Source organism: Pipra filicauda, unplaced genomic scaffold (genome assembly GCF_003945595.2).
Source record: "Pipra filicauda isolate LSUMZ 115617 unplaced genomic scaffold, ASM394559v2 scaffold48_size3843733_pilon, whole genome shotgun sequence".
In the NCBI taxonomy this organism is placed as follows: domain Eukaryota; kingdom Metazoa; phylum Chordata; class Aves; order Passeriformes; family Pipridae; genus Pipra; species Pipra filicauda.
Genome location: NW_024104631.1, coordinates 218964 through 239713, shown reverse-complemented (window position 1 = coordinate 239713; position 20750 = coordinate 218964). Strand labels below are relative to the sequence as shown.

General features: G+C 45.0%; 1 protein-coding gene across 1 annotated transcript in view; it reads right to left on the bottom strand.

Annotated features, from left to right (window-relative positions):
* The window catches only part of PHLPP1 (PH domain and leucine rich repeat protein phosphatase 1), a 133944-nt gene extending 117642 nt beyond the window's left edge, over positions 1–16302 (bottom strand). The window contains exon 1 of the mRNA XM_027727938.2: positions 14946–16302. Coding sequence (XP_027583739.1) covers positions 14946–16302 — 1357 coding nt within the window. The remainder of the gene's footprint in view (positions 1–14945) is intronic.
* Positions 16303–20750: the final 4448 nt, after the last annotated feature.

Genomic DNA, 20750 nt, shown 5'->3' with positions numbered 1-20750 from the left:
CATTTCCCTTGCTTACAAAAAAAAAAAAAGCCAACCACACAACGCCTTCCACCCCCACCCCCCCAACCCTGAATGAATGTGAGAACTTCCTGCACTCAGAACAGCATGAATAGAGCTGGCAAGTAGTCAGGGAGATAGTACAGGCCCATGAATGCTCTGAATTCAGCTTCTGTGCTGCCGCTAAATTAAAGGAATTCAGGAGCCTCACAAAGGCTTGGTTATTTAATTATATTATAAAATAAAAGGCTGAATCTATTAGACAGCATACGAAAGAAACCCTTTCCCGAGTGCCTGCGCAGAACAAGCAGCTCCAGTGACTCTGCCTAGCCTTCCCCCTCTCCTCAAGGTGATGTCACCACCATGCTTCTGCCAGCGTCCAGCAGAGCTGCCGGTGGTGGCAGAGCACTGCTCGACCTGCAGGCAAGAGTCCTCACCAGCTAGTTTGAGACAAGATATGCTTCTTTACCACATGAGGTTTTTTACCTTTGCTCTTCATTAACCAGGAGACTCGTGACACTTGCAAACACGATACAACTGTATTTATCTCTGTACCTTCAACCCCTGACTAGATGAATTCATACGTCAGCATTCAAATCTTCTTTTCACTTCAAGTGCCTTCAAGGAAACTTAAAGCATATACATTAATAAGAGTAACAACTGCCAGTAAACATTGAGATGACATAAATTCTACCTTTTTTCCAATCACATGCTACCTTCCTTCCCTTTATAACTATCAAGGAACAGGCACTCTGCAATTTGCCTTACAGATTATCAGGAAACAAAATCAGAGCAGCTTTCTCTTATTGAGGACTCTGCTGCTCACCACTGCTCACCAAATCTCTCAACAGCCTCACATGCACACAAGAAAATGGACAGGGTGAGAATAGAACACAGAGGGAAAGATCGAAGTGATCCACAGCACCGTGTACTCATTTTCACAGTTCAGCTAGCTGTGCTTACGATTTGAGAACTCAGGCTGGTACACGTGACACATTTACTGATACCAGCATCTCATCCTTCTGCCTTGCCAGAAAGGTGACACTCCTCCCTCCAGTCAAATCACAGTGAAATGCTTAGAGTAGTGGCCATGGCGACATTGCTTAGTGAGGCCTATAACTAGCTACCACCATGCTTTTCAACAAGAAGAAGGGAAGCAAACAAATATTCACATTCAGAGCGAAGCCGCCAGGTGTGCCTGTCTGCAGACAGTCCCACAGGGATGTATTCTCTAAGCAAGAGTTGCCAAAAGGACAACAGTAACTCCAGTGCAGAGAAGAAAATGCTCAAGAGAATCCAAAAAGACAGAACAGGATGTTTATGTATAAATGATAAGACAAGGTTTGTCCAGTCTTTCATTAGAGAAATAAGGATATTGCACTATTTCCCTGCTATGGATGAAGGCACCTCTATATTCACACATTTCTGCTTCAGAAAGGTTAGTGGGTATTAACTGTATGCCACAGCATTTGTTTTGGTATGGACAGCATCTGCATTAGGTTGAAGGTTAGATACAGATATTAGTCTCCAACCATCTTTTAACAACTACATGGTTTGCTGCAAAGTGGTATAGCTATGTCTTCAGAGAAGGGCTCCAAGGATCTTCAACTCAGTATATGCCTTCCCCTATATGTTTAGAAAACTTAGTGGATATGAGCAAGAGTGAAATCTGAATGTGAGAAACGCCAGTGCAATGAAAAACCCATAGTACCAAGGAACAATGGCCAAAAGAGCTACTGAATAGCATGTCAAATACCATCTTTGATTAAGGTTTGCCAACATGCACAGCAACAGAACAAACCTGAAGTAACAATACCACATCTGGAAAGGCAATTCAGCAACTGCAACATGGTTAAGAACATCAGAGAATGAAGATAACACACAGGTGCAGGAACAGTGCATCCTGACCAAAATTACAGCTGTCTTGCATTCACCAGTGCCAACTACATATAGAATCATATAATACAGAATTGGAAGGAACCCACAAGGACTATCAAAGTCCAACTCCTGGCCCTGCACAGGACAGCCTCAAGAATCACTCCATGCGCCTGAGAGTGTTGTCCAAGCATTTCTTGAACTCCAGCAGGCTCGGTGCTGTGACTACTTCCCTGGGGAGTCTGTTCCAGTGCCCAACCACTCTCTGGTGGTTTCCTAACATCCAGCCAACACCTCCCCTGACACAGCTTCAGGCCATTCCCTCGGGTTCTATCACTGGTCATCACATAGAAGAGACCAATGTCTGCCCCTCCTCCTCCCCTCACAAGGAAGCTGCAGACTGCAATGTGGTCTCCCCTCAGTCTTCTCTTCTCCAGGCTGAACACACCAAGTGACCTCAGCTGCTCCTCACACAGCCTCTCCTCTAGACCCTTCACCATCTTCGTGGCCCTCCTATGGAGCCTTAATAGCTTAATATCTTTCTTATATTGTGGTGCCCAAAACTGCCACAATATTCAAGGTGAGGCCGCACCAGTGCAGAGCAGAGTGGGACAATCACCTCCCTTGACTGGCTGGCAATGCTTTGCCTAATGCACCCCAGGATATTGTTAGCCCTTTTGGCTGCCAGGGCACACTGCTGACTCATTCAACTCGCCATTGATCAAGATCCCCAGATCTCTTTCTGTAGGGCTATCTCCAGCCTCTCATTCCCTAGTTTGTATGTGCATCCAGGGTTGCCACTTTCCAGATGCAGAATCTGGCATTTGAGCCATTAAACTTCATATGTTGGTAAGCAATCCTCTTCCAAACGGAAGTCTGCACGCTGAGTTCGCAGAGCCTGCCTATCAGGAATCCATCCTTTTTCAGGGTTACAGGAGTAGACTAGACTTTCCTAGTAGCAGTCCTTAGCAGAACTTTCTGTCATAATTCAGGAAGGACAATGATTGAAAACTATGTGTTTCATTTGACTTGACTAGTTGATCATGCCTAGCTTAGCTAGTGACAGCAAGCAAGAGCAGTGCCAAATGCTGAATCTCCTCCATGTTTGCTGTATACATTCCTAAAAAGCATAAGCTTTACGGACGTGCTGCATGTAATACCACTGTTTACAAATCAATCTAACACTAAAGAATTAGTACATCCAATTTTAGGTTCAAAGGCTATAACAGTATGACCTCTTCTACTGTCAGCCATAATTCTTACTATGCAAAATTAGCCTTTTTTCTTTCTTTCATAACCAGTTTACAGATTCTTCTAATAGACATGCATTTGAGAACATTATCCAGGCCATGATCTTTGCCTCTTAAAATGGTCTGCTGGATGAAGAACATACAAGTGACACAGGAACTTTTATTTAAACAAACCAACCAACCATCAATTTTTTTTTCCCTGTAATACAATACACCTTAAACTGCTTTAAGGCTCTGTTCTTTTCTCTCTTTTGACTGCTGCCTGATTCTACATCGTTGACATGCAGACAGCAATTTATTGAATCTTTTGTAGCCATGTGCTGTGACTTTCTGGAGAGAAACTTACTAATTTTTGCAGCCATGCGTTAGCCATGCTAGAACAAATACTCTTCTCCACAGGTTATGCAGTGGTGCTGTTTGATACATAGCCTTATAGAAACAGGGGGTGGGGGGAAAGGAACACACAAAGAGGCCTGCTGATACACACACATTGAAGAAAAACATCTTAAGTTCTTCAATAAGAGGACTAAAACTGTACAAAATAGGTGAACTGGTAAATGCAGCCAAGAACGTCCAAAAACAGAAAAAGGAAGGAAAGGGAGGGGGGCAGGCAAAAAGGAAAAAGAGAAAAGAAAAAAAAACACACACAAAAAAAGACAAACAGGGAAAAAGGAAAAAAAAAAGAAGGAAAAAGGAGTGGGGGGAAGAGCCTAGCTACATATCCTAGGCTAAAAGGATCTACAGTGGATCTATGGTTTGCAATCTCCTGACACTCTAAAGACAGTGCTGTTTTTACAACTAAGGTGACAAATCTGCATTCCCCCATTTCAGCAGTGTAAGTAAGTAGTATCAGTTATTTGCCAGGAACTCAAAATACATCTCCTATTAACACAGAACTGAAGCAGCAAGAGGTGCTGCTCACACTCCAGTGTAGCACTATACAAAAAATCACACCTCACACACTGTTGCAAATTAAATATCATATATACCTCAGGCTCTAGTAGATCGTTTTCTCCCAACACTCTGACACTGACAGAGGAATATGACTTAGTCCACTGCTGGCTACAAAGTGTCTTAATCTCTGTAGTACAATATCTTGCAATACTGATTAATACATTTTAATTCTAGGTTTTAATTACAAAGGCAAAAGCTACAAGTTGCAAAATAAACCAGGATGTTTCATCACATGGATTCAGAAAAGAAACATCCTGAAACATTTTTCTTACAAAAGACATATCCAAGATATAATCTGTAAAGTAAAATTAAGTAAAATAATTTAATATACTCTTCTTATATTAGCAGGAATTAATGTTGTCATTTGATTAAGAAGATTAAAGAGATACAAACCGAGCAGTTCTCAGTGCTACAGCCTAATCTTAGTAAGGATGAATAGGCTTATACAGATGATAACATTGTTCCAGAAGTCGTGAAACGGAAACACTTTCTGTATTTAGTAGTCTGAAATGTATCACATTAATCTTCTGTTTATTCACAGGAAATATACAGACTACAGGCTCTAATTTAATTGATACAGACAAGGGATATGTTTTTCATGTCACCAAACAACCCCCCCCCCAAAAAAACTAATAAAAAAAGATAAGACACATCCACAGCAACTTCACAAAACTTGAACACTTCGAACAATTTAGATTCCAATTCTCAGCCAATCCTTTCTTTTATTAGCTAGGACATCCAAGACAAAAAGGTTAACTGCTTGCTCTGAAAGGATATAAACTCAGGTCTGATTCTAACTAATGACTTTTTAATCCACACAATCATACTATAAGCTCCACGCTTATTACCAAACCAATATATTAAAAGTCCTCAGCTTGGAAATAATTTCATATAATTACATATTACACAGCTTTCAACAAGCTCCTGTTGGTATTTCTGAAATGTTAAATTGCATCTCCCATACATATGTGATTAATTTCACTTTGAGACACATCCCATTTGCAACCTGTAAACTATCTTACTTTCCTGTTTGTGGCCACATAATACCGGTACCAGAAGAAACCAAGAGCTCCTAGCCTATGAACTTCAGTTCATTATCCATGCTACCCTTCTTCCAGATGTTCCATCACTTCATTCATAACAGTTCTTGTCATCAACTTCTTTATTGCAGCAGATAAGTTTTATAGCAAGCAAGCAAATAGACGAAGATGCAGAAAGTCAATAGTGACACACAATAATTATCTCTGAGACAACCTAGTAAGTCTCATAACTGACTGCTCACCAAGACTGATGTCCCCTAAAGGTCTGTCTGTCCCACTAAGTAACACACGGTAGAAGGAAAAACATATTCCTCCTTTACTTACTAGTCCTGTACTTGTCTCATAACAACCCCATGCATACAGGCTTGGAGAACAGTGGCTGGAAAGTTGCCCAGTAGAAAAGGACCTGAGGGTGCTTGAATGAGAGCCAGCAGTGGTCAAGAAGGCCAATGGCATCCTGGCTTTTACCGGAAATAGTGTGGCCAGCAGGACTAGGGCAGTGATCATCCTCCTGTACTCAGCATTGGTAAGGCCGCACCCCAAGTCCTGTATCCAGTTCTGGGCCCCTCACTACAAGAAAGACATTGAGGTGCTGGAGCTTGTCCAGAGAAGGGCAACAAAACTGGTGAAGGGTCTGGAGCACAAGTTTTATGAAGAGCTGTTGAGGGTATTAGGGTTGTTTAGCCTAGAGAAAAGAAGGCTCAGGGGAGACCCACTCTCTACAACTACCTGAAAGGGGGCTGGTAGCAAGGTGGGGGTCAGCCTCCTCCTTCAGGAAGTTGGCAACAGGACAAGAGAACATAGCCTCAAGCTGCACCAACATGTTCAAGTTGGACATCAGAAAGAATTTCTTCACTGAACAGGTGGCCAGCCATTGGAACAGGCTGCCCAAGGCAGTGGTGGAGACACCCACCATCCCTGAAGCGTTCAAGAAGTGACTGAACATGGCACTTAGTGTTTAGCCGGCATGGAAGTGTTTGATCAAAGGTTGGACTCAATGACCCTAGAGGTCTTCTCAAACCTTAACAATTCTATGAATTTGACTCAGTAATCATAAAATAACTCATGATAAGAAGTCACTGGAGGATCTGACCAATAATGTAAAGAGCAAGCAGATCACACACGTAAGTTAGCTTTGCTGCTTGCAAGAGTCTTACTACAAAGCCAGTGCTAATACTTATTATCTGCTGTAAGGAAAAGGCTGGAAAGGGTCCGACAGTAAGACAAGGCAAGTGACTGACAACAACAAAACGTCATTATACACAATTCTGATCAGAAAACTCACTGTCCACTTAGAAACATACAAGTTTCAAGGTAGCTTTGAAACGGAGAGCTACTTAGATAGAGCCCATCTAAGGCTTATATAAAAGCAAAATTGTTCCTAGTAAGAACTTTAAACTTTTCTGTATCATTTATATTAAAGCAAATAATAGTTTGAGCTAGTCATAGTTATTGTTTAAAGAAGCATGCAGTTTTTTCAAAGGAAAAGAGTCGGTATTATTCTCATCTACTGAAGGTGCCTGAATCACAGGTTTTGTTCTACCCTTAACGCTGCATCCACAATCCTCTCCTCACCAGAGCAAGCATTCAGGAAAGGAGTGGCCTGCTACTTATCTTAATTACAGGTCTTACTATCTCTTTCTCTTTGGACACAAAGCTTCATAAATTGAACAAACAAGAAGAGAAACTGCATTCAGATTACATAATGAGGTTTATGTAAATCACACCTACAGCCCAGGGTCCTGAACTTCAAAGGCATTCCAGCTCCTCGTTACCCCTTGGACCAAGGCCCATTGTTTTGTCTTTATTTAAATAAGTTGGCATGGCATCTGGAGCACTTGCAGATGAGAGGAACCAGTTCAAGTGGCTATTATGGGGTTTTGAAAATTATGACTACAATCCAGAGCCTTGTAAAGTTGAAGATTCCCGTTGCCACTGCACAAGACCAGGTACAATTAATACCCTTCAGAGGGACAAAAAAAATGTTAAGCTCTAAAAATCTTCTCCATTTCCACAATTTCTTTTTCCTTCCAAGCTAGATAAAACTGGAGAGAAAAATCCCCTGAAACTCAGTATTTTGCATCAATATGTAAATAGCTATTCTTAGCTGTCAAATAGAGGAACACACAGTTAGTTGAGCAATGAGTATTTTCAGCATCCCTCCAAATAAGTCAAAGCCAGCTGGAAGAAATTTTACTTCCCCATCGACGGAAAAAGCTTCAAAGAATAGTATGCTACGTCGTGAAATTAAATGACTCTTCACTCCAGGAGGTCTTTCTTCCTAATATAACAGTTGTCATTTTTAAATGCGATGTTCTCCAAAGAACAATTTTTGTCCCCTAAATAATAGGGGGATGAAGAAGGAAGGAGGGCACAAAAACCCCCAAGAAATTCTGCACCATTCCCATTCTTCCACGTATTTAACCACATCCACAGGAGCAGAAAGTCTCAGCCATCACACCCCAAATGTCAGGACTAGCTAGTTAGCTAAGCAGGGAAGCAATAGGAATTCTGGTTCTGGCAACTGGCATAAAGAATTTGGACTATCAACTTACGTAATTAAATGATTCTATGTGACAGTGGCAGAGGGTACGGAGGGCCATGGTGACCACATCCATGGTGACTTACAGACAAGACTCCAAGGGCTGATTACTGCCAGGACCTTTTTTAAAAAAGCAAGCACCACAGTGGGTGTGTCAGCACAGACACCACCGAAAACTAGTTCTACTATTAATTTTGCCTCCCTGAAATCCTAATTGGAATTTCAGCAGGACACAATGTTTTTATTCATTTACAACCCACATACATCCCTCTGTGCTGTTACAACAGCTGCTGCATTCCAAACGGCAAGTGATGTCTATTCTTTACATGTAACATTTTATCATATAGCAGACATAAGATAAAAAATAAAGAGTTAACTAAAATATATCATAAATAATAATACTTAAGTTTAAAATTCTCCAATACTTAAGATGGCTTCAGTATATAACAGCAATCAGTGGGAAAATGTTCAATTAGAATTTGCCAGAAGTTATTTTTGGAAAACCATATCTATGTTAAGATACCACAGTGGATAAATGCCAGCCTAATCGGAAAAAATAATGAATCTACAACTAATACATGTTATTTTCTAGTGAAAAATGTACAAATTTTTCTTGACAAAAAGGTAATGCTGCAGCTACCATTTAAGAACAAAAGTTATACAAAGAATAAATGAAGGCATTAGAATTCTAGAATTTTCACAGAAATTTTCTGACAAAATGTATAGAGCTTAACTACCTCAAACCTATACACAAGTCTGACATTACCATGCAGTTGTAATTTTAACTAAGGCTTCCAACCTCTCAGATGATTTTAATAAGCAAGATATTATTGCTTATATTTAAAATGAGGACCATTGTCCTCCTGTGTAGTTTCTTAAACATCCTGTGAAGAGCTTAATGTTTCAGAATTCCTGTCTTAAGAGTCAAATCTAGAAGAAGTTAAGACACACTCATTTTTCAGTGAGTTTAAAACTTTATAGTTGTTTACGAAGGTTGGTGGTTATCCTAAACTTTCTGAGAAGGAATAACTATGTTGGAATAGCATGGCCAAGACAGCAAAGCTTACAAACCTGAAGATATTTTGGTACATCCCACCCTATTCCTTTTACTTGAGTTATTTTCTCCACAGAAACTGCAACTGACTCTAAGCACCGCAATCTGCTCCATCTGCACACACACACACAAAAATATTTTACCAACAAAACCTCAAAGGTAAATGCAACATTCAGTTCTCTGAGTTAAAGAATAAAGTTATTACAGGGCTACTCCAGATATACAGCTTCCCAAAGCGCAAATCCTCATTTGAGCACAAGTTGTAAATAGAGCAATCGAATTGACTCAAGGGAAGCTGAAAACAAGTACGCAAGCACATTTATCTCATCTAAAATGCCAGTGTGCCCCACTCCATAAGCAGTGAAATAATGAAACACTGAAGACTAAATCAAACTATCTTTGCATCTACTGTCCAAGGCAAATAGGTCAGTCTTTGGTTTCTTTTTCTTTTTTCCCCCTAAATCAAGGTACTAATAGCTTAAACAGTTATTCAAAATATCACCCCTTAAACGCAGAGGGAAATGAAGCTAGAAGCATGTGAAGTACAGGTTCCCTCCAAATTAAAAAGGAGAGTGTAACAAGTAGCACTCTCCAGGATTTCCATTCGTAAACTTCTCTTCTATGGAATTCTGTATGCATATATTTTTCAAACCAACCTGCTCAGGCAGGTTGTCTTATACTTGTCTCTTTTCCAGAGGATCACTTAGATAACAAAGAAATCTCTCTTTACATTGTTTTATAAACCTAAGAAGTAGGTTTTGGTAGTTAACCAGTTGCTAACACCGGTTCGAATAAATCTCTCTTTGTTTTTACTATTAAGCAGTACCTCCTAAGAACTGCTGTGATTTAGATGCACAGCAGCCTGTCAGTGTCCTAACAGAACAGATGGATGTTTTCACTGCAGAAGACTTTTAGGTATATCAGTAATTCCATCATCAAGGAGATGTTTATGCACAGTTTCAAAAATTACCAGAAATAACTGGTAAAAAATGAAAGAGGGATAGTGTCAAAATGGAGAGGGGAAAGGGGATGTTGCAGTATGTGCTGTATCAGTGAAGAAATTCAGCTCCTGGATTCACTAATTTAGGTACTACATATTTAGTGTATATATAGTAACTGTTATGTACATCACACTAAAGTCTCCCGTGTTGGTACTTCACACATACTTAAGTTATGGATGCTAGCCAGGAGTACAAGAGAATTTAAAAGTTGCAAAAACCATTGTACTTAACAGCTGTCACATACCAAAGCTCAGCTGCGGCTGCACCAGCATTCCAGCATTATCTGCACGGCTCCTCCTGCACAGGAGGAGAGGCTGCTGTGCCCTCAGAGCCCCCCTGAAAGCTGTCTACCTTAGAAAGACCCCATTCCAACAGGAGATAAGACGAGGGCTATGCACATGAACAGGTGGAGCCAACCAGAGGCACTGCAGCCATTTTAACCTTTCCTACAGAACAGGACTAGAAATGTCATTACTTTGGTTCCGACAGGGACCAAGCTTGGATTTAAACATGCTATGTAACAGAAACGTGAGAGTTTCCCAAAGGGGCAAGTTTAAGGTATTACTTCTCTTTGCAGCAGATGCCATCATACAAATGATTACAAGGTAAAAATGTATATCCAAGTCATATTAGGAAGAAAAAAAAAAAATCAGGATCATGGCATCCCTAGGCAGAGGTTGTTTTTCTGTTTGGTTTTAACAAATTCACAGAGAACTCTCTTGTCCAATCATACCTGTAAAAAAACATCCATTCACATTAATGTGAATTAGTTCTTTTGATGTTAAACAAGATATTGGATGTCAGAACCAAGTCAATGCTCCACAAGCAACTCTTTAGGGCACAGTTGTTCTCCCACCCTCAGGTAAGAAGCAGGTCTGTCTTCGGCATGCTTTCCCCCCTTGAAATGGCACTTAGTCACCTTTAAATCAAATTTATCAATGTATTAAATAGCTGAACTGAGTTATTCATCAAGTAGCCCAACAAGCAGCCAGGAATTCAATGCATCATATTCCACAAAACTCTGCACTGCCAGGTCTACGGTGCTTTCACGTTAAGAGTAAGCATCTAAAACCATGTTTCCATCCATACGGATGGAAGTTTTAGTACGACTCCAACTACAAGGTGTGCTTCTTTTAAAGAAGACAAGCAAACACAATTGCTTAGATCACGGCAACTGATCCTGACACTAGATCTTCCCACTCTTATATTCATACTGGACAGAACAACATTTCCTATAATGTACTTTAAGACCAAACTAGACTCATTTTTCCTCACAGCTTTCTGAAAGGCCACACGAGGCAAAAGGACCTCTTCCCCAAATAAAATCTGACAGCCAGATGCAAAATTAACACCCCTAATGACATCTGGCATTTCTTAGTATTCTGCCTATAGGCGATCATCTACTTAAAAAGTGATATATTTGATGACACCAGCAGGTGCAGAAGCCCTGTGTCATGCAAAGGAGGAGAGAATTTAAAAGTGGCTAAGTGCCAGAATCAGAAACAAAATCACCTTTCAGTAGTAAAACAAAAAAGCCTCAAACACCCATTGTACTACTGCAGTCTTCAAGACCAGGATCGGGTTACTCATACTCCTTGACATGTAGATGCTGCAGGACACAGTCCTGCATATAATTCCATGCTTATTTTTGATCTAAAGTCTCAAAACCAATAAGCAATTTTGCAGTTTTTAAATTATGAGATTGGTGTATTAGTCTATTTTCCCTTCTACATGCAAATGATAGAGAAGTCAAGGCCACTAGGACCACAATTATTTTTATAGACCAATAAGGAATACTATAACTTGTTTGCAAGAAGTCTCCTGGATCACAGCCATTCTTATGGCTTAAGGAATAGTTTAGTAAGTCTGACCTAATCGGTCTCCCAGTGACAATATCATGACTGTAATTGCACTATGGATTCTTATACAGTTCCATAACTCAGTAACACAGTATCTCAGCAGAAAGCTATTTAACCGTATCCTTTTAAATAGAGATTAAGTATTTCAAACTTTAAGGACAGTATCTTTTGTTAAGATAGATTTCAACAGAGAGAAAAGTTGACATGCATGACCAGTCACTAATGCCCACTTTTGCTCAAATTGATGTTACAGGGAGTAGGATCAGCCCCTTAAAGCTGTATGGGATTTTGTTTCAGCAATGGTGTTATTGGTTTAATGCTTAGAGTCAAATCAACCACATTCACACTGTTAAGGAAGAAAATGAGAGGAGACACCAGAATAAACATGCACTAACCACATTCTGAAACAAACCAAGGCAACATAGAGGAAGCACTTTTACCTTCCTAGTGTCCCATTTTGGTTTTGAGGGCTTTTAAAAGATCGGATATTTCATTTACAGAATGTAAATGCTACTTATTAAGAAAGCTGTTTTGTCATAGAAAAAAAATCTGATTCTCTGCAGTTCTTCTGAAAACTATTTTTTTAATCTGTACTTTCCAGATTCCACCACGGGAGAAATTCCCAGCCTACAGCAATCACTAAAATTATTGGCTGTATCATTTTATTTGGAATTTGTAATGTTAAGTTTCAGTACAGAATATTCCAGTCTTAAAGCTGCCACTTTACAGAAATAAAAAAGCCCCAAAGTCATCAGTGTGCTCTCTTCTTTCCCCACTCCAAGGGGATTTGGTGAAAGAATTCTTTTTAGAAGCGATGCCATAAATCCAACCTAGGTTTATGCCATTTCCCATCAGTACAAGACCAGGATCACCAAATCCTATTGAGACAGCTTGCAGGAAATTACAGGGATAGAGATGCTAGCGGTTCTCTATCCATTGGGACAAGCCAGGCCGCTTAAACCAACGAAGTCCCAGGCAAACAGGAAATCACTGTTTTAAAGCTTTCCTTAGGGTATGATTCTGGAGGATCATTTATTAGAAAAGTACTTCTCCTAAGCAAAACACCTAACTTTGGGGCCAAAGAAACCACTCCTCTTTCCAGTGTAATGTAGTGTGTCATCTTTTTAAGTGTCTCTCCTTCCCTTCCTTTCATCTTTGGGGTGTGTGTATAAAATAAGGAAGCAGAGATAACTTGCCAAGACAGTTACATAAAATCGGTATGATTACATGTCAGTAATATTTCCTTAGCTGTTTTTGGCTGGTCTGGTACATTAGGTGCTGCAACCTTTCTGTTACAAGCACCTGATCACAGGTGTTTTACATGTTGATCACAGATCCCCTCAAAGAGATAAGGATTTCAAAAAACACTTTACTTTTGAAGTACAGAGGCATACTTCTTAGCATATGAACTTGCACAAGAAATTTGCATTAATTTGATCCTATATGTGCTCACAGAAATACTCTCCTATCTGGCAGTTCTGTACAAGGAAGTCTAAAAATGTATGAGCTATGTTAGCAATCAAGTTGAGACATGGAAATAAAACAGAGTTGGAACATCCTTGCTTAACATGTATAATTAATCGTTTAATGCATTAGATCTACAGGCAAACAGTCTTAACTGTGTGCAAGACTTCGCTATGTTTCCCAGTTGTGTTTTCTTTAGAACACATCCTGTTGGAAAAGGAGCCACACAGCTGTCCCAATTTAAAACATGTGTGTGCATCCCCATTTAATGGTGGGACTGGAAATAAAGGAAGCAACATCCCTCCCAGCATGATCTGCTGACTTCCATCCTCAACAGCACAGCAGAGAAACACAAAAGACCCCAATCCTCATCCGAAAAAGAGTATTTTAAGCTACTTTCTAACCCAAATGTATCTAACCTATTTCTGTCAATTCCTTGAACAAATATTGCTTCTGCACTCGTTATGTTGGGGTCATTGTACAATCCAAAAAATCTGAAGAAAAGCTGAATTGACCACTTGTCACCACTCCCACATTCTCTTCTGAATAAAGGGCACTTATCCAGCGTACTGCTCTCCTTCCCACCCCACCATTACCGACTCTATTTGACATTCAGCGGAATTCACTCGAGAAAAGAATATCTGTATTTTTCAGAGTTAAAGCACTGAATTCTCACGGTTCATTGAAGGACCACTCTGCTCAGCCAACCCAGCAAGGGGATGGATGGCATTTTCTACTTTGCTTGCATGACCTCATCTCTGGATATCACATTTACCTATTTCACAGGAAAGCTTACTAGGTACTTGAATGTTTACATGGTCATTAAAAAATTTCTCCTATCTGAAGAGATGGACGGGACAGTTAAAACCCAAGGAGTGCCAAGATTACAACAAGTATTTTACACAAACCAATTCAACTGACACACCAGGTATTTTTAAACCTCTCTAAAACCGCAGAAGGTCGCATAATTACAACGTGGGAGCTAACTTTTCCACCCAGTACTCTGTACTGTAGGTCGTTACAGCAAAGCTTCATTAAAAAGCTTCTCCCTTTTCATTATAAAGGTTTTGACCGTCCCGTTTCCAAAGGATATGACCTGTGCTTCCCTACTTTCCTTGCCTACTGCCTCAGTCTCTCAGTGAAGTCCCAGTACTCTAACAAACGGGGAAAACTGATCGCAAGTGGCAACAACGCGGAAAGCCAAGCGCGGTATTGTGTTTGCAGGAACGCACGGCTCTCAGCTCAGGCATCTGCGCGCCCTGCGCTGCTGGAACCTCCTGCAGGGGCAAAACTGCGCGGGGCTTCCCCCTTCAGGGACGGGCCGGCCGTGCCCTCCGCTCTGCTATGACAGGGCGGGCTCGGCGCTCTCCAGAGCGAGCACACAGCTCAACTAAGCCGTGAGCGATACGCCGGCATCCCGCAAACACTTGGAACAGCCTTCGACCTCCCGTGCCCGGCACCGGCAGCGATGCAATTCCTCGTCACTAGGGAAAGCAGTAGATTAAGGCTGATTTAACCTCGAACGCCCAGTGCCGCTGCTGGGAACGGGAAAACAACACACGCGCGACCTCCATTACCCAGGCGCTGAAGGGAGGGGAGGCTGCCCCGGGCACAGCGCTGGGGCAGCCTGAGCGCCGCTGACACTGCGGCTTCTCCCGGCAGCCGGCTCGGGGCAGCGCTTCCCGCCGCCGCACGGCCCCTCCCCGGCGCGGCGACACCCGCGGGCGGTGAGAAGGGACGGCCCCAGGCCACCTTCCCCGCGAGGGGCCACAGCCCCAGGCCAGCCCTGGCGGAGGGGCAGTGCCCAGTCGCCCTAACGCCCCGCGTTCGCCCCGGCGCCCGCCGCGCCAGCAGCCGGGGCGCGGCTCCTGCCCCTTCCCCACCGCCGCCCCCCCCCCGCCCCACTCACCGGCATAGAAGCGGATGAGGCAGCCGGTCTCCGAGTCCATGCCCTCCTCCTGCACCCGCCACAGGTCCCGAAAGCCCAGCTGGGAGAGGTAGTCGTTCTGGATCTGCAGCGGCTTCTCGTGGGCCTCCAGCCGCCGGCTGGTCTCCCCGTGGAGCTGCACGTACAGGGCAGGAGGCCCCGCCGGCGGCTCCCTCCCGCCGGCCGCGCCCGCCGGCACAACCCCTGCCCGCCCCGGGGGCAGCTCCCCCGGGCAGGGGGGGCACCGGCCCGGCCCCGCACCTGTTTCTTCCACCCCGTCGGGGGGTGCCGGCTCCACCTCCAGCTCCTCCGAGGAGGACGAGCCGCCGCCGCCGCCGCTGCTGTAGGGGTCCAGCCGGTCAGAGACGCTCTCGGCGCTGGGGCTGAAGCTCTCGGTGTCGGAGCCGGCCGGCCCCAGCTCCCCCAGGAGGGAGGGGCAGGAGAGCGGCGGCCCCGCAAGGTACAGTTCGGCCGGCGGCGCCCCGGGGCTGAGGTCGGAGGGCGCCGGGCTCGGCCGGCCGCCGGCCAAGTCGCTCTCCTCGGCGCCGCTGCCCAGCGGCAGCCGGTCGGGCCGCGCCGTTTCCCTGCAGCCTCCTCCGGACAGCCCGCTCCGGGTACCCCGCCGGCTCCTCGGCCTCTCCTCCGGCGGCGGCCGCAGCCCCTCGGCCGCAGGCTCGGGCGGCGCCTCGGCGGGGCCCGCCGGCGGCTCGGGCAGGGGTTGCGGCGGCGGCGCGCCCGCTTTGCCCAGCACTCGCACCACACTGCTGCCGCCCCGGTGGCCGAGCTGCTGCAGCCGGGCGGCCACTTCAGCCGCCGTGGTCTCCAGGGTGCAGAGCACTGGGCGCAGGTAGCAGTTCATGTGCCGCTCGTAGACGTGGACGCAGCCCCGCTGCAGGTCCCGCCGCACCCAGTCCCGCTCCGGGGGCTGTAGGGGCTGCAGCTGCCGGGGCGGCTTCAGCAGCAGCAGCGCCTTCCTGTCCAAGCTGCGGGTGCCCAGCGAGGGCGCCGGGGTGCCGGCGGGCAAGGGGGCGGCGGCGGAGAGGTTCCTCTTCAGCCTCCCCCGCCGCAGGAGCAGGGAGTTGGCGCTGCCGGCCCCGCCGGGGGCCGCCGGAGTCCCGCTGGCCGCCAGCGCCGCGGGGGGAGCGAAGCCGCCGGCTCCCCCTCGCCTCCGCCGCGGGCCGCCGGCCGCTTTGCCGTCCAGCTGCCCGCCGCCGCCCGACGGCTCCGCGCCGCTTTCCGCCTGGCTTCTCCTGCCCGGAGAGCCGCTCTCCGCTTCCCCGGGCCCGCTTCCCGCCGCCGCCGCCGGGGCTTCTGCCGCTCGCTGCTGCGCGGGCTCCATCGCCCGCGGGGCCGGGGATGCCGCCGCCGCCGCCCTGCTGGGAGCGCCGCTCGGCGCGGCGCGGGGGGGGGCGAGCGGAGCGCGGCGCCGCGTCCCAGGGGGGTGGGATTACGTAGCAGCAGCGGGGAGCATTCCGCCGGTGCCCGGCTCAGCCCCGCTGCCTGGCTGTCGCCAGCGCCATTAGGGAGGGAGGGAGGCAGGGAAGGAGTGTGTGATCCCGCCGCCGTCCGCCGCTCCCCGCGCGCGCGCGGCTCATGAATATTAATCAGCCGACAGGGAGCGAGGGAGGCTCACGAGGGTGACGCCACCGCTCGCGCGGCGGGGCGGGGCCTGGCCGATAAACACACGGCGTGATTCCCGGCCGGCCTCGGGAGGGGCGGGAGTGGGGTAGTGCCGGCGCCGCGCGGGGTCTGCTGGGAGCTGTAGTCCCGAACCGGCCGCAAGTCCCGGCAGTCCCCTGGCTTCCCGCTGCCCGCCTTCCCGACTCCTCCGTGGGCCGCGCCGGCTTCAGGGCGAGAGCCCTGTGCCTGGCCGTGTCTGAGGGCGGTAGCCCGGAACATGGTGGAAGTAACTCCGCTACCCGGCGCTGACTCTCGGGAGGCGTAGCGAGCCGCCGCCGCTCCTCACTCTGCACGGCACGGGGCTGAACCCGTGGACTTGTTCCTAAGCTCCGTAGTTGTATCCCTCAAGTCTCTTGGAAGGTTTTGCAGGTCCAGTGACCACACTCATCCCACTCTGTCCAATCTGTTCTCCTCGTTAGCTCCCTCGGCGCATAACCCAAGCACTGAGCCCGGGCAACCTTCTTGCATGAAGAGGGAGGTGACGGCTTGAGATCCAAGATGGAGAGACGCATGGAAATGTGGGTGGGAAACATACATGTATATATGCACACATACCAGAAAAGAGCCACTTTGTGAGTAGACTTGCAAAGAAAGTTTCAATGCTATTAGTCTGTCATTGTATAAGAGGGACTAAAATTACCAATAATACTTACTTCTAGAAAATTGCTTAGAAGCAGCAATTAAATGGAAGCATTTTTCAAAAAAACACTGTGGTTCTAAACAAATTGCTGAAAAGGAAAATTACAATCAGACACATTCCATTAGCAGTGTGAATGTGTGAGTTTTCATACTGTATGGAATTCGGAGAAATCTGTGCTCCTGGAGATGTTTTAGCTGAGTAATGCCAGCTGGATAGGGCTGTAACTGCCTGAGATCTTTGCTTTTTAATACATTGTGTAAAATCACAGTGAAGCATCTTGCCACATATTCATCAAAAACACAATAAACTCTAATAAATTGGGAGTTCTGGGCAATTGACCACTTACGTCCATATTAAGGGAGATAAATCATCACCAAGAACACCACGATAAACTCTTAGTGAAACATTATTTTTATTTGGGCTGTCTTTTTAGTGTCTACATATAGTATATGAACCATAAATAAGCCAGAACCATGATAAAATTGTAGTTCACCTCTCCTAATGAAACATTTCTCCACGCTTCCGCATTACTGTCTTCATCCCCCCTAGAAGCAGGTGAAACAAAGCACAGAAAACAGAGGTATTCTCCAAGGAACTTGCAATGGAAACATATAGCTACCTTTTAAAAGGTTTTTTCTTGTAACAATAAAGGTGATATTTTCCTTTATGTGAAAACCACCCACTTTCTGAACAGAACAATCTGAAAATTAATGATAGTCTGATCATGCAGTTTGTGCTGACTCGTACCTAGAGCTGCAGTCACCAGAAAGAGCATCTCTGGAATTCAAGAGCATGGACTGACAGAGGATGACTGCAGCACTTGGCCATTAAAGGCTTAAACTGGTGCCCAAAACCTCCTTTGACATTAGCAGCACGCAACAGAAATGCAGCTCTTAGTATATTGAGCTCTGGTTCTGGCTGCTTCGTACATTCTGGTTTATTTCTACTGCTTTGCACCACCCTTGCGCCACCTACTTCATGGAGGTTACTCCAGGTCTCCTGAATTAAATGTGTGAGAGAAATGTTCTACATGCAAACATGCATATACAGTCACACTCAGAAGAAGGAGACAGCAAACTCTAGTATTACCATTATTAATGGTAATACTTGAAAGAAGAGGGTTTCTAGAAAACACTTTCCAGCCCTTCTCTTCTTTGATGGAAGCAGGGACAAAGAAGCTCCACTTTTCTCAAACTGTTCAGATACCTGAATGTTCATGCACACACAGAAAAAATCCAGAATACGGAACAAAGAGAGCTCTCCTGGAGCTTCCAGTTTTCTCCCTTGTGACCGGAGATACTGCATCCTACATGTTAGTGATGTCCCCCTAACATGACAGAGAGACAAGCTAAACATCAATTTGAAATGAGTTGAGCTGATTTGTCCTCTGCCCTAACTGGAAGACTGTCCCAGGGCCATCCTGCCTTCACTGTTGGGAAATTCCTTCCAATTTTTAGCCTGAATTTTACACATGGGTAGTCTATGCACATTTGCTCACATGCCAGCATTGCATTGCCCTTTGACTCAAATAGCTTTTTTTTTTCAACTCCAGAACTTTTACCCCCAAGGTGCATAGAAGCAGCAATAGTATTCCCTGGCAGTCTTTGTTTTTTCTCTTTGGTAGACTAAACACACTCTTTTTGTCTCCTTTGGTGAGATAGTTTGCATAGTGTAGGAACATGCAGTTAAGGTCATTTAAATACCCTTGGGTCAGACCCTCCATGGGATGGACTGGTATAACTCCAGCTCTGGATTTACACAGCGAGCCTGCACAGAGCAGCCGCTGTCTGCGATACAACTTGGAGAGGTGGCTGGGGACTGAGCTGGCCTCGCTCTCCCTCTTGCCGGGCTAACGCATTGCTGCCAACAGTCTTGCCAGTGAAGGGCTTTATGCAATTAAAAACCAAAATGGTTAAACTCCTGAGAATGGGAAAGTTGTTGGATTTATAGGTGCCCTGTGAAATTGCTCAGGAGCAGAAGGCTGCAATGAGACTCCCGGCATTCCGTGAGCCCTGAGTTGCACTATGAGGAGAAAAGGGACTGCGCTGTTGCTCTTCATGCTTTGCTGAATATGAAGGTGGCAGTTTCTGTAGTGACCTAACACCTCCAAATGTTAGCTTTACCCAGCTTGGTTATTTTTGCTTTATGCAGGGAAGTGTGCTTGAAATCTCTAAGGATATGCATATTTAAATTGAACTTTCAGGCTTATGAGAAAACTATGCTATTTTCCATTTCCCAGTGATTGATATATACTCCTAAACTCTCCTGGAATTGTGAATTTCAATATGGATTAACTGTTATTGTCAGACATGGGAATGGAGCTTATGAAATTGATGTTTGGGAGGAGGAAGCGGAAGGGTGAAATACACATTTCCCTTTTCTAAAGCTGGATTGATGACAGCTGTTTGGAAGACAGGTAAAATGAAACAGGACAGTTTGCAATCTGCAGTTTTCCAACCAGAATCTGGTAGTCTTGAGGAAGAGTTTTCTGATTACAGGAGTTGTCAACAAAAAATAAGGGAATAAAAAGTAATTTATTGGGGATTACTATAAATTACTCCATACTAAAAGTCTTTATACTGAATGAACAAATTATTCACTCCCACCGACAGTGGCAGGAAAATACCAGAAGGTTTTGAAACCACAAGATGACTTTTGAGGACAATGTTACATCCAGAGTTATCAGACCTTAGCTGAAATCCTCGCAGAGGCTGGAGCTGTTGTGATCTTCACTGCCTACATCTCTGCTGACAGCTGCTACAGCTACAGCAGGAGGCACCAGGCTGCTGTACGTGTCTGTGGAGCTGACTGAGTAGCTGCAGTGGTGCTTGGGGTGTGTTAACTCCTGTTCAGCCTCTTCTGAAATCTGCCTCCCATGTTTCTCACAGATTCCTGTAAAGCCCTTGAGGATACACTGTTGTTATTAGATGTTTCTACAGGGGAAGGGACAGATTATGGGCATCAGCTGGTGTCTGTGGTTTTCCTTACTCTTTCATTATGAATGTAGCAGAGAGGACCAGGTCCAGCTTCAATTCATATTACTACCAGTTCTGTTCTGTTCTTTATTTACATTATACCACTTTATTTCCTGTAACCCCTTGGTTTAGCTGCAATTAATATTTTGCTGGGCAATTCAATGATGACTTACTGGTTCTGTCTAATTTTTCTGAAATGTCCGCTGCACTGGAATAGTAAATAGCCTTTGTAGACTCAGTTCTACCATGAACTATACTCAAAGAGATTTTTTTAATTATATCAAACAGGCAATGATTACCCAGTTTCAGTTTTGTTTTCAAGGATATCACTGCAGAATAGTGTGCCCTCATTATACAGGAATTGCTTAATCCTCAGTCCTTGACTACAGAAAAATGGACTGACAAGTCAGTTCTGGATCAAAAGCTGAGATGAGTGCTGAGAAATACTAGTGTGGGAAAGACTATATTTATACTTTCTCTGCTGTAAGTCAT